The sequence below is a fragment of the Ruditapes philippinarum genome, unplaced genomic scaffold, assembly GCF_026571515.1.
Source record: "Ruditapes philippinarum isolate M1 unplaced genomic scaffold, ASM2657151v2 ctg2385_1_1_1_1, whole genome shotgun sequence".
NCBI lineage: Eukaryota > Metazoa > Mollusca > Bivalvia > Venerida > Veneridae > Ruditapes > Ruditapes philippinarum.
Genome location: NW_026862461.1, coordinates 35669 through 48355, shown reverse-complemented (window position 1 = coordinate 48355; position 12687 = coordinate 35669). Strand labels below are relative to the sequence as shown.

General features: G+C 32.6%; 1 protein-coding gene across 1 annotated transcript in view; it reads left to right on the top strand.

Moving 5' to 3' along the window:
• Positions 1-12391, top strand: part of LOC132719152 (remodeling and spacing factor 1-like) — a gene marked incomplete at its 5' end in the record, with an annotated part of 34148 nt that extends 21757 nt beyond the window's left edge. Inside the window, 5 exon segments of the mRNA XM_060702898.1 lie at positions 582-879; positions 2880-3030; positions 4630-4784; positions 5889-6231; positions 9811-12391. Coding sequence (XP_060558881.1) covers positions 582-879; positions 2880-3030; positions 4630-4784; positions 5889-6231; positions 9811-11752 — 2889 coding nt within the window.
• Positions 12392-12687: the final 296 nt, after the last annotated feature.

The following is a 12687-nucleotide window of genomic DNA, read 5'->3' as shown; positions in this document are numbered from 1 at the left end:
TAACCTTGACCTTAAATTGACCTTGACTGTCAAGGTGGAATTAATGAAATTCTCTTGTTTTTTCTGTAACTGGCTATAACTTGGTTATTTATAAATGGATTAACTTCACATTTAGATACAACATCTTCTTGTTCATTACCTTCATGTATATTAAAATCAAATTGACCTCAACTCATGTATGACATTGACCGTCAAGGTCAAATGATTAAATTTTCACTTGTGAACAAATAGACGTGTGGAATAATTTAAATATGACCTTGACCTTTAAATGAACTTGACTATCAAATCATTGAATCTTAAATATAATTTTTTTTTATAGAAGATTCATTATAACTTGCACAAAAGAACAAGACTTAGTATGACTAGACTTAAAAAAAAGAAAATCTTTTTTTTCCTTTAACTTTCTTTTTAATGATTTTTATAAACAGTTTATTTGTTTGCTTTAAGAAAAATATTAAAAAGTTGAATAGTGCCCCAACAGGCAGTGTCTCTTGTTAACTGTAATATTTATGCTCTGCTGTGTTTGACTTTTGAACATATGACAGTGATTTTAAAAATAAATTTATCTTTGAATTCATTAGGAAATTAAGAAGGAAAGACCATGCAAGAAAGCTAATTACAAAGACAGTGAGTATGAAACAGGAACTGAATCCAGTAATGAGACTCAAAGTTCATTGTCCACCACTGAATCAGAGAGTTCTTCAGAAGTTGAAAACACTCACCATAAAAAATCAAAACAAAAGTTTGTGCAGAGAGCTTGTAGAAGTAAAAAGTCTGTAAGCTACAGGTTTGAAGAGTTCGATGAATTGATCATGGATGCTATTGAAGAAGATCTTAGCATACCAAAGGAGCCAAAACCAAGGAAAGTAAAACCCCCAGGTATAGTCTTTTTGATAAAAATATACTGGGATCCTTCATATTACAGGACAAAATATGATGTTTTTTTCGCTATAACTTTTATTTAAAACCATAAAAAGCAATGAAATTTTACCCAATTGATTTTGGGTTCTTAATACAGGTAAACGTTACCTTATCAAGCACAAAATTTTACATTTTTGTGTCTCCTCTACGGAGTAGTGCTGACATATAGGGATCACTTCTCCGTCGTCTGTCCGTCCGTCTGTCTGTCCATCCGTCACAAAACTTGTCCGGACTACTCCTCATAAACTACTGGTGCAATTTCATCCAAACTTTACAGGAATGATCAGTACCAAGTCTAGTTGTGCATATTGTCAGCATTTTCCGGTTCAATGATTTTTGTCAGAGTTATGGCCCTTTAATAATTTTTATTTTTAAAGTTTGTCCGGGCTACTTCTCTTATACCACTAATGCAATTTCAATGAAACTTTACAGGATTGATCTGTAGCTCAAGTCCTTGCGCATATTGCACGGGTTTTCCGGTTGAATGATTTTTGGCCGAGTTATGGCCCTTTGATAAAAAGGTGTTTTTTTCTGTGTGTTGCCAGATACAAAAAAGCTTGTCTGGACTACTCCTCACAAACTACTGGTGCAATTTTATCCAAACTTTTCAGGAATGATCAGTACCAAGTCTAGTTGTGCACTGTCAGTCTGTCTGTCCGTCTGTCACAAAACTTGTCCCAACATGAAATTGGCCATCATGAGGCGACACATGTGAGCACTGATCGCTCTTGTGTCCATAAAAAAGTGTCTACAAAGTGGGGCATTATAGGGGAAAAAAATCTTGTAGACAACTCAATTACCGGACATTGTGTTTCATGATATTTTGAAGTCATGAATTGGAATTAATCTTAAAATAATCAGCAAGGGAGCTACGACTGTTGAATGGCAATGTTAAGATATAGGAAAACCCGAAGATGTCACTAAAAATATTCACGGAAGCCATGCTTGTTACGAAGAGGCCTATATATGGGGTGTAATGGAAATTCACATTATTAACTCAATTATCGCATTGATTCATCATAAATCAGTAAACGTAAATTTTGATATTCATTTGTAATTCTCTTCTTTGTCATACAGTTTCTTTTGGTCATCATGAAGCCAGTAAAATCCAGACAATATTTTTTATTTACATTACATGTAGAGTTTCCTCCCTTGGTTTGAAAAATCGGGCGTGACCCGTTTCCTAATGTGGTTTTTACTTTGCATTTCCCTATAAAATACAACAATGAAATTCTGTCTGGATTAAATTAGATATACTTTCTATTATTAAAATATGTTATGATTGTCTGCTGAGATAATGCAATATATAAGTGAAACCTGTCTAAAATAACCCATTAAGGACCTCAATATTGGGGCATACGCAGAATAATTCCCCCGCATGACCAGGTATGAAATAAAATAGTCAACAAAATGGCATGTTATGAAATAAAGAACTGAATCAACAATATTTACATGAGAGTGGTATTGTTATTTACTTTGTGTGTAATTCAGACCAGATGACTTTTGAATTGCAACAAAAATAAAGCCTTATTCGACAGGAATATATTTTGTCCGGTAAACTGATTGTCCGGTAAATATGTAGGATCCCAGTATGCATATATTTAGAGAATATATCTCTGTTTAAAATTATTTTTGATTACTTTAAATTTTGTTTACTTAAAACAAATTTGTATTCAGGCATATATTGCCACGCCCATGCGGTGCTCTTGTAACCAAATGAAATGGTTAATTGTCCTTTCTAAACTTAGCTTTACAAATAAATTTTACAAACCCTTATTAATTTTAAATGCCAATTATTATTGACATTTTGTCTTGTTAATGATGTGATAATACTTGCAAGTTGTAAATTTCAGTAATCTAGGTTGTTTGGCACTATGCTATGTATATTTAAGAAATAACTTGCATGCCGATATCAATATACAGGATTGAATATAACTGTGTTTATTTATTATTATCAGGTATAAGCAGAGGTAAAGATATGTCTAATATTTTGGGTGCATCAGATGAGGAAGCCCCAAAGAAACCTGTACGTAAACGTAAACCCCGTCTGACAGAGCTTGATGAGGACATAGATGATGATGATGACACTGATGATTATCAACTCTCAGAGTTAGTTCTAGTTCTATTTATAAGCAAGTTGTGTTAATGTATGTAGGCATGAACTTTATTCTTCTGTTACACATATTTAGGTTTTGAAGTTGATGAAGCAGTCACCAGTGCCTGAAGCTAGAATCAATTTCATTTTCTCCTAAACCACTTTGTGGATTTTGACCAAACTTCACAAGAATGACCCTTAGCTTGCCCTCTGTCATATAAATGGTCCCAGTCTGATGCATAAGTAGGCGACAGAAGCTAAAAGTAGGTTTTGAAAATTAAGTGTTTAAAAAAAACCTCTTCTCAGAAACTACAATGCATAGGCCTTAGATATTTAGCATCACCTTGTAAACCTCTACCTAAATTATATAAAACTGCAATGCTGAGAGTTTAGATATTTGGCCTATGGACCTCTACAAAAGTTACATCAGTCTTGTGGAAGATGGACAAAACCCCACACTTCAAAATTTTATAGAGTGGGCAAAACCCCACTCATGAATATTATAGAGTGGATAAAACCCCACTCATGAATATTATAGAGTGGATAAATTAAATTTAATTAACACTTAAATTACTTATTAGTATAGACCTATGATTGACAATAAAATAACTGTTATTGTTGGCACTTATTGTTAATTTAGATTAATGAATGTTTACCCTTTGATTCTTATTTTACCAGTTTGTAGTATTTGTATAGTCTATTATCATTCAATCGTATTGTACTATATATTTAAATAAAATATAGGATACCATTAGTTATCATGAACAAAGTAACTATAATGTAAAATAATTAAAGTAACTATATCAAACTTCAGTAAATATTCTGTTTAGTTCTTTTCTTACAAGAACTTGCGTGATCATATGAATTGTATGGTTTTATAACAAATAATTACAAAGTATGGGGTTATGTGCACTCTATAGAATTTAAAGGTGTGGAGTTTTGTCCACTCTAAAATATTCATGTCTGATGTTTTGTCCACTCTATGAAATTTTGAGGTTTGGGGTTTTGACGTTTCAACAAGTGAGGTTTCGTCCTACATTTAAGTCATGCACCTTGGGTCAAAAATGGCCTACCTTAGACTTGTATTGTAAAAGTCTTAAAAAAACTTTATCCAAGAATCTACAATGCCCAGAGCTTGATATTTTGCTTGTAACATAACCTTGTGCTCTACAAAAGATATATAAATCATGCTCCTTTGGTTAAAATTGGCTCCACTCCGGGTTATTTAGTTAATGTAGACATACATTGGAAACACTTGAAGTCCTCTTGTATGAAACTATAATGCTCAGAGATTAGATTTTTTAGCTTGCAGCATTGCTTTGTGGTTCTTTATAATAGTGGCATAAATCATGTCTCTGAGATCAAAAAAGGGATCAAAAGGGACTTGCATTTTAATACTTCTTGTGTGAAATAACAGTACCCAGGGCATGTAGTATTTCCTAATGGACATTATATTTTAAAAAGTAGATGACCTAATGTAACCTAATAGTTTTGCAATGTTTTTAGCTGTATGACTACATCAATGTGACTGACATTCTTGTCTTTCTATATTTTTTTAACATGCACAGTAACACTGGATGATGGCCTCTTAATTAAAATTGTTATATTTTTAGTGCTTCAAATGCAACTGATGCAACAAAATCATCAATATACGAGAGTGAAGATGTAAGTGAGGACAGTATTGAATCGTCATGGAGACTGAATACAAGGTCAACACGCAAATCCCATAGGAAAGGAGGCAGAAATAGGAAATTTAAAGATGACTTTGGTAAAAACAAAATTATTGTAATTGAAATTAATCATTTGGGTAATTATATATTAATTTTATTTTTAGCAAAAGATAACAAAATATAAATATGGGTTATTTTCAGTGTAATTTGATAACCATTGTTACTTCATTATAGGACAATGCATCATTGCACTGTGAATCTGTTTATGGGAGCAACCATTTGTAAAATCAGGGGTCATAGGTTTTCCATATTATTATGTATATTGTAAAAAAAATAAAAAATCTTCTTCTCTGAATTGACAAAGGCTAGAGGTTAGATATTTTGCATGAAACATTGTGTAGTGGACCTGGGGTAAAAATTGGCCCAGCCCTGAGGGTCATTAATTATTGTTATGTACATATAGTAAAACAGCAACTAATTGTTTTCTGAATGATGATAATAATAATAAAATCTTTATTTATAGAAGGTAACATTCAAAGTTCACACTGTGAAAGTGTACTTATTTTCAGAACAGACTTCTGATTTAACGATAGATCTATACAAAATTTAAAATCCTTTTAAATAAAAAAATATATTCTTGAATGTAAAGGTTAGATATTTTCATTCATTCATCCGACTGACACTCATATTAATTATAGTTATTATAGATAGTCGTAATGATTTAAAAAAAATAATGATATCTACATTTACAACAGTAACAATATAAAGTGGTCAATTTTCATCATGTATCTAACTGTAAACTTAGCAAATAAATTTTACAGCTGGTTTTGAAAGATTTTAAAGTCGAACATTGTTTGATAGTAATAGGTAATCTATTCCAAACGTCAATACTGAAATAAGAAAACAAATCCTTAAATAATTTGTATGAGGTATACTTTTCAGAACAAGATCCTTATGAGCGATTGAGCGTAAATTATGTAATTCATTGTAAGAGATACTAAAAATTTCAGATAAGTAAACAAACAAACTTTAAATTGCAAAGAAATCTTGATACATAAATATGTTTTCTTAGGTTAGTTCAGGGTCATCTTTTGTTACACCAGTTTTTTTATACTCACATATCATAGATTTTATCCCCATGAAAATATAGTATAAAGTTCTGTATATTTTAATTTCTTTCATTAATATCTGTCCATTTATAGTTGTGGAAAGTGATTTTGAAAGTGAGGAAGACAGTAAGCGACGGTCTAGGCGACGTCCTCGTAAATCAAAAATCAACTATAAAGAAATAAACAGTGATGAGACAGAGGTAGAGGACAACGATGACTCATTTCATTCTTCAGAATTGAGTGACTCTGATTTTGAAGACAAGAGGAAAAATCGAATTGATAAAAAGAAGAAACCTGAGATCAAAGAGAGGCAAATTTCTGGAAAAAGACAAAGAATTAGAAAAGTTTTATCCTCTTCAGAAAGTTCAGAGGAAGATTCCGATGAGTCCAGGCCTAGAACAAAGAAAGGGAAGAAACCACCATTTAAAACAGCTAGGTAGTAACAGATGTTTACATGTTAAGTTTGACTATTCAAAGAATATTTGGGGTATCCTACTCACTCTAGCATCGGCATTGCACCACCATAACTTTTTGGTTAAAGTTTTATATGCAACATCATGTTTCAACCACTAAAATTATTTGCTTGTTACTTCACACACTTATTTGATAGCATAATTGGAGGTCATTCCACCGCAGCATCTGTGATGTGGTGGCGTTTAGTGATTCACCTGTGTAATTATTAATAAGGACATTATTATTCAAACCATGTATATAATGATGATTTAGTAGGAAGTAGGTGCTGTATTCCTAGAAACTTTCGCAGAAACAATATTTTGCGATTTTCATAAAGTTTTCGATTTCGCAGAGACAAACTTTCATGTAAACATAGTGACTGCAAATTTCACAAATATTAAGTCACTTGGGTAAAGAGCATATATACATTTTAATTACAATTACATTTTCTATATCCGAAAGACAAGACTATGGCATATGTTATTGACCAAATTTTACCTATAAACAATCTATATGCAAGCTTTAAGATACGTTTCTGACGTAATGCTCTAATACTAGAAAAATGAAAAGGCATCCAAAATTCTTTTTTTTTGTTGCAAATAATGTTATTTACAGTTAAAATCATAACGTCAAACCTTACTATCCAAAAGCAAATTCATTGTTTGAATAAAATAAATTTTAACCATAAAAAATGTACAGGAAGTCCTTATCCATAAAGGTATTATTTGCTATTGTACTTGTAACTAACAATAACACTTTCGTTTTTTAGCGAGTAAAATTACCTCAATTCAAGGTCGTAAACTGTCAATAACATGTATTTAATGATTTTTAGCTCGACTATACTACGTGTATGGAGAGCTGTCCTACTCGCCCTGGCGTCTGCATCAGCGTCCAGATTTCAGATTAAAGTTTTGGTGCAGTAAAATATTTTTCACTATAACTTTTTCATTTCTTAAGGTATCAACTTCAAAAATATGTTCCTTATCATCAACCACATCTTATGTGACAAGGTTCATAACTATAGCACTAATTTTTTAATATTTTCAGATTTATCTCCCCTTGATCTTAAAATTTTCCTTAAAAAATATTATTTTTTACTGTAACTTCTTTATTTCTTAAGGGATCAACTTAATACTTTAAATATATGTTTCTTATCATCAACCAGATCTTATGTGACAAGGTTCATAACTCTGGCACCAATATTTTCAGATTTATCTCCCCTTGATCTTAGAATTTTCCTTACTGTAACTTCTTTATTTCTTTAGTGATCAACTTCATGCTTCAAATACTTATTCCTTATCATCAGTCAGATCTTATGTGACAAGGTTCATAACTCTTGTACCAATATTGCAAGAATTATCTCCCCGTTAACTTAGATTTTTTTACTTGAAAAATGTTATTTTTGACTATAACTTCTTTAGTTTTAAAGGTATCTACCTCAAACTTCAAATACTTATTCCTTATCATCAACCAAATCTTATGTGACAAGGTTCTTTACTCTTGAAGCAATATTTTCAGATTTATCTCCCTTTGAACTTAGAAATTTCTTTAAGAAATATAATAACTTCTTTACTTTTTAAGGTATCTACTTCAAACTTCAAATATATATTTCTTATCATTACACACTTGTTGTGTGACAAGGTCCATAACTCTAGTGTGAATATTTCCAGAGTTTTCTTCCCTTGAACTTGGAATTTATGTTAACAGCAATTACTTTTTGTCATTACAAGAAATATATTTATATCATAATTAATTTTTCTTTCATAGTTTTGTCTTCCTTACTGTGTCCAATATTTAATTAGTCGAGCTTTGCTGTCTCCTCTGACAGCTCTTGTATTTAATCCGTAAATAATAGATACTATCAAAAGCTAAAACTTTTTGTACAGTGAAATTTTACCTTGAATGTGTATCAGTTAAGCATAAGTTATGCATACCATATGATAGTACTTCATAATGACATAATGCTAAATTAAGTGGTTGAAGCTACACGTTCGCGGATTTGTTACATGCAACTTTTTCGCGGATACAAACATTCCTGACAATGTATTGGCTGTGAAAAACGCTAACTTACAAAGCACGAAATTATTTCTAGGAATACAGTAAATGCTTAATTGAAAAAATAGTATTTAAGAAAAATATTGTAACTGTTTTTCAAAGTTTAATACAGCTATGTAATACAGAAAATACCTAAATTTTTATCAAGTAAGAATACCTTTATTTTGAATCGATTAATGTACTGTGACCTTTGTATCTGAACATTAGACATATCTGCACATTCTCTTTTATTTGACATGCTGAAATATGACCTTGATTTCTGAATTTACAAGACACTACTGCATTATTGCAAAGTTCAATTGTATGGAAACAAAAGAAAAAAAATTTACTTCTGTTTCTGATTATTTGGAGTTGAATTTATGCAGTGGCATGGCATTTTTTCGCAAATACAATCTTTTTTTCTTTAATTTTCTTTTTAAAGGTTTATATATTTGAACCATTTATTTGTTTGCTTTTAGAAAAAGTGAAAAAATGTTGAGTGTTGCCCCCTTCCAGCGGTGACTCTTATTGTCAGAGTTATGGCCTTTTAATGATGTTTATTCCTAAAGTCTGTCTGGACTTCTTCTTTAATACCAGTAATGCAATTTGAATGACATTTTATAGGATTTTTCAGTTACTCAAGTACTTGCACATATTACACAGGTTTTCTTATATGATTTTTGGTCAAGATACGGCCCTTGAATAAAAAGGGATTTTGGCCTGTTAATGTTTTAAATGTGTTGCCTGCTACACATAGCTGATACATGCTACAAAGTAGCCATAACTGATAAAGATCACTTCTTTTTTATGTCCATCTATCTGTCCATTCATCTGTCTTTGTTCAGAACAAAACTTGTCCGGACTACTCAAAAACTACTGGTGCTGGTACTCAATTTTAAGTCTTATTATGCCCCAGGGCACATAGGAATTTAACCATCCGTCTGTTCATACAAAGTACTTTAGGACACACTTTGTTTATGTAGACTTATGTGCTTTATTTTTTTTACTCCAAAATATTAAAGCCCAGATATTTAGCTTGTAGGATCAGTTTGTAGGTCTACTACAGAAGTTATATTAATCTTGACCAGAGGTCAAAATTGTCCCTGCCCTTGTGATCACCTGTTATTTTTATTTTATTTCAATTCTACGACCTTATAAATTTGACAAATGGCATTGCCTAGTAGACCTCTACACATTTTGAATGAATAATGCACCTAGGGTATTAAAATGTCCACCCTGGGGTCATTTAGTATTATAAGAATGATTAAGATAAAAACATTTTTGGTCAAGTTTCATAGATGAAAGATTATTTATAATTACTCAAATTTTCATTCAGGCATATATTTCCGCACCTTAGGGGTACTCTTGTTTTGATATAGAATGTTTGCCTTTTTCTCAAAAACTGTCAAAGGTATTCACTACAAACTTTAAATATTTGATGACTATCATGGGCAGGTAAGTACTGAAAAAATGAATGCTTTTGAAATGGTTATCTTCTTTTCTTTAATAATGGTTTATTTGCTTACAGGTATGACAGTGATGAGACAGATGAGAGCTTAGACAGAAGCAAAATTTCGAAATCCAAAGACAAAAAAATCCAGCAGCTTTCAGATAAATCTGAATCAGAAACAGAAGAAAATGACGAGACAGATTCTTCTGAAACTGAGGTCAGTGACTCTGATTCAACTAAAAACAAGAAAAAGACAAAGGAAAAGATTATGAAAAAGGTTATTAAGTCTGACTCTGAGGAAGATGACAGAGGTGATGATGAGGAGAAGAGAGATGACTCACAAGACACTGGGAAAGACTCAGAAGAAAGTGGGTGGGAAGAAATAGGTGTAGATACTGATGAAATTGTGTCGAATTCCAAAAAATTAGAAGAAAAAGGTGGTGAGAAAGGAGATCAATTAGGTAAATCAGACATGGTTTGTACAGATGAAACAATTACAGGAGTTAGTGGGAAACAAGAACATGTCAGTGAAACAAGAAATAAAGTGGAAAATTGTAATTTTAATGAAAATAAAATGGAATCAGATACTGTTGAAACAATGGAAATGAAAGATGAAATGGCATTTAGTGAAAAAGATAATTTTACAGCTGTAGTTACATCACAAAAGAAAATGAGAGGTAGGAAGCCTAAAAGTGAAACTGTTAATGAGGATAATACAACGCAAGAAATGACACCCAAGAAACGTGGAAGAAAACCAAAGGCAAAACCAGAAGCTAGTGAAACTAACAGTGATGAAATACCTGTTAAGAAAAAGAGAGGTCACAAACTAAAGATTGAAAAAGTTGCTGAAGTGTCTGGTCCAGACATACATGTTGATAAGGGGGAAGCTGACAGTGGTGTATATGAAGAACAGAAGACAGAAGATACTTCAGAAAATCAGACAGATGCTCCAAAGAAGATTGATGAAGCAGAAAAATCTGAAGAACAAAAGGTTGATAATAAGAATGCAACAGAAATTTCACAAATGATAGAAAAGGGTAAGGATGACAGTCCATTGTCAGCAAGAAATAAACATAATGCCCCAGTAGGAGTAGTGAAACCAGAAGTAAGGCAAGGTGTAATTGTTGAAAACAAGCAAGTTACAGATGGTAGATTGAATGAGAACAGGCCAGGTGAAAATCCTGTAAATCCTCTTCAAGGAATGAGAGACCTTGCAATGGGAAATCAGAACATACAAGGTTCACACCAAAGCAGTTTTACACCATACACACAGTCAAGTTATCAGGCTCCAAATATGCCAAGCTTTATTGGTCAACCAGGTTTTCAGAATTATCAAAATCCAGCCCCACCTTATGGTCAAAGCGGCCCTGGACCTCACCATCCCCATCACATTGGTCCTCAGGGAATGCCTCAAGGACATCCTCAGTATCCACCTAACCAGGGAAACAGCTATCAGCAACATAGCTCTTACATGGGTCCAATGCAACAAGGGCAAAGTTTCTTTCAAGGAAATTACAGGCCTACAGGAGGCCAAGGCGAAGGATTAGGACACCAGAATCCCCATGGTGCAAATCCACAATATTACCATCCTCACCAAGGGCAGTATCAAGGGCAAAGGCATGGGTATCCAGATTATCAACTGCCTTACCATATGGGTCCTCAAGGCCTTGTGTCAATCCCACCAAACCAACAATGTCCAGGTCCATACCCAGGAATGCCTTATAACTATTCAAATATGCCTCAACAAGATATGCATAGACCAGGCTTTAGTCCTCCTATTTCACAACAAAGCATCAGCCCTAATCATCAAGTGAGACCTCCGACAAGACTTCCTGGACCACCACCTCTACAGCGTTCAAGTCCTTTGCCTAGAGTAGAAACTGATGCTCCAAACAGGGGCTTCATGATGGATAATATTCTTAAGCCAACCTCAGAAGGAACATCTCATGATGTAGAAGACAGTGCTGAAGTGTCAGATATAGATAGATACACCTCATTTCTTTGTAAATCAACTGACTAAAAGCCTGTAACTCAAAAGAAATCCCTCAAAGGCTATTGATCAGAGAGATTAGGCTGGATTAAAACTATTCCAATTACATCAGTTGCAGAGACCAGATAATCTGAACTTTTGACAATGAAATAATGTTTATGTAAAATTATTGAAACACTTCTTTTTTTAAATTGCCTCATATTCTTGATAAGATTGTATTTTGTATGACATATATGTGTAAAAGTTTTAACTGTTATACTTAGTGAATTTAGATTTTTTAAATTTTATTTAGATTTTTACATTTGATTCATTTGAAGTATTTTGGATAAGATGTTGACTTGTAAGATGTTCCTTAGCTACATGTATATCAGTAACATAAAAATTCTTTAAAAACTGTTTTTAAAGACTAGACCTAAGATATTTAGTATAAAACATTGTCTTGTCAACCTCTACAAAGTTTTTATTCAAATTAAAGCTCAAGATTAAAACTGGCCCAATCATGGGTTTTCCTAATATGTATATAATAAAAACTTCAAAATTTAGGGTAAGAGCGTAGATATTTGGTATGGAGCAATGTCTAGTGGACAGTTACCAATTTTTATGCTCCCCAAAACTCACCGCCTTGTTTCTCTGTCACACTCTTGTCCAGAGAATAACTTATAAGATATTCCCTTGACTTCGTAAAATTTTCAATTTGTGTTGTGGGTAGTTCAAAAAGTATTTAACCTAGAGTCATGAAACTTAATAGGAACTATGGTCAGCATGTGAAGTTGTGCACCTGGTGTTTCGTTTGTGGATTTATCTAGTATTTCTAGAGTTATTGCCCTTGAATTAGTAAATATTTGTAGCTACAGCTATGGAATTTTGACTACATGCACATTTGAACTGTATTATCAAATTAATGTTGACCTAATGCATGCTTTACTACATAGTTATTAATAGTATCTGTCCTTTGTAATTGAAAG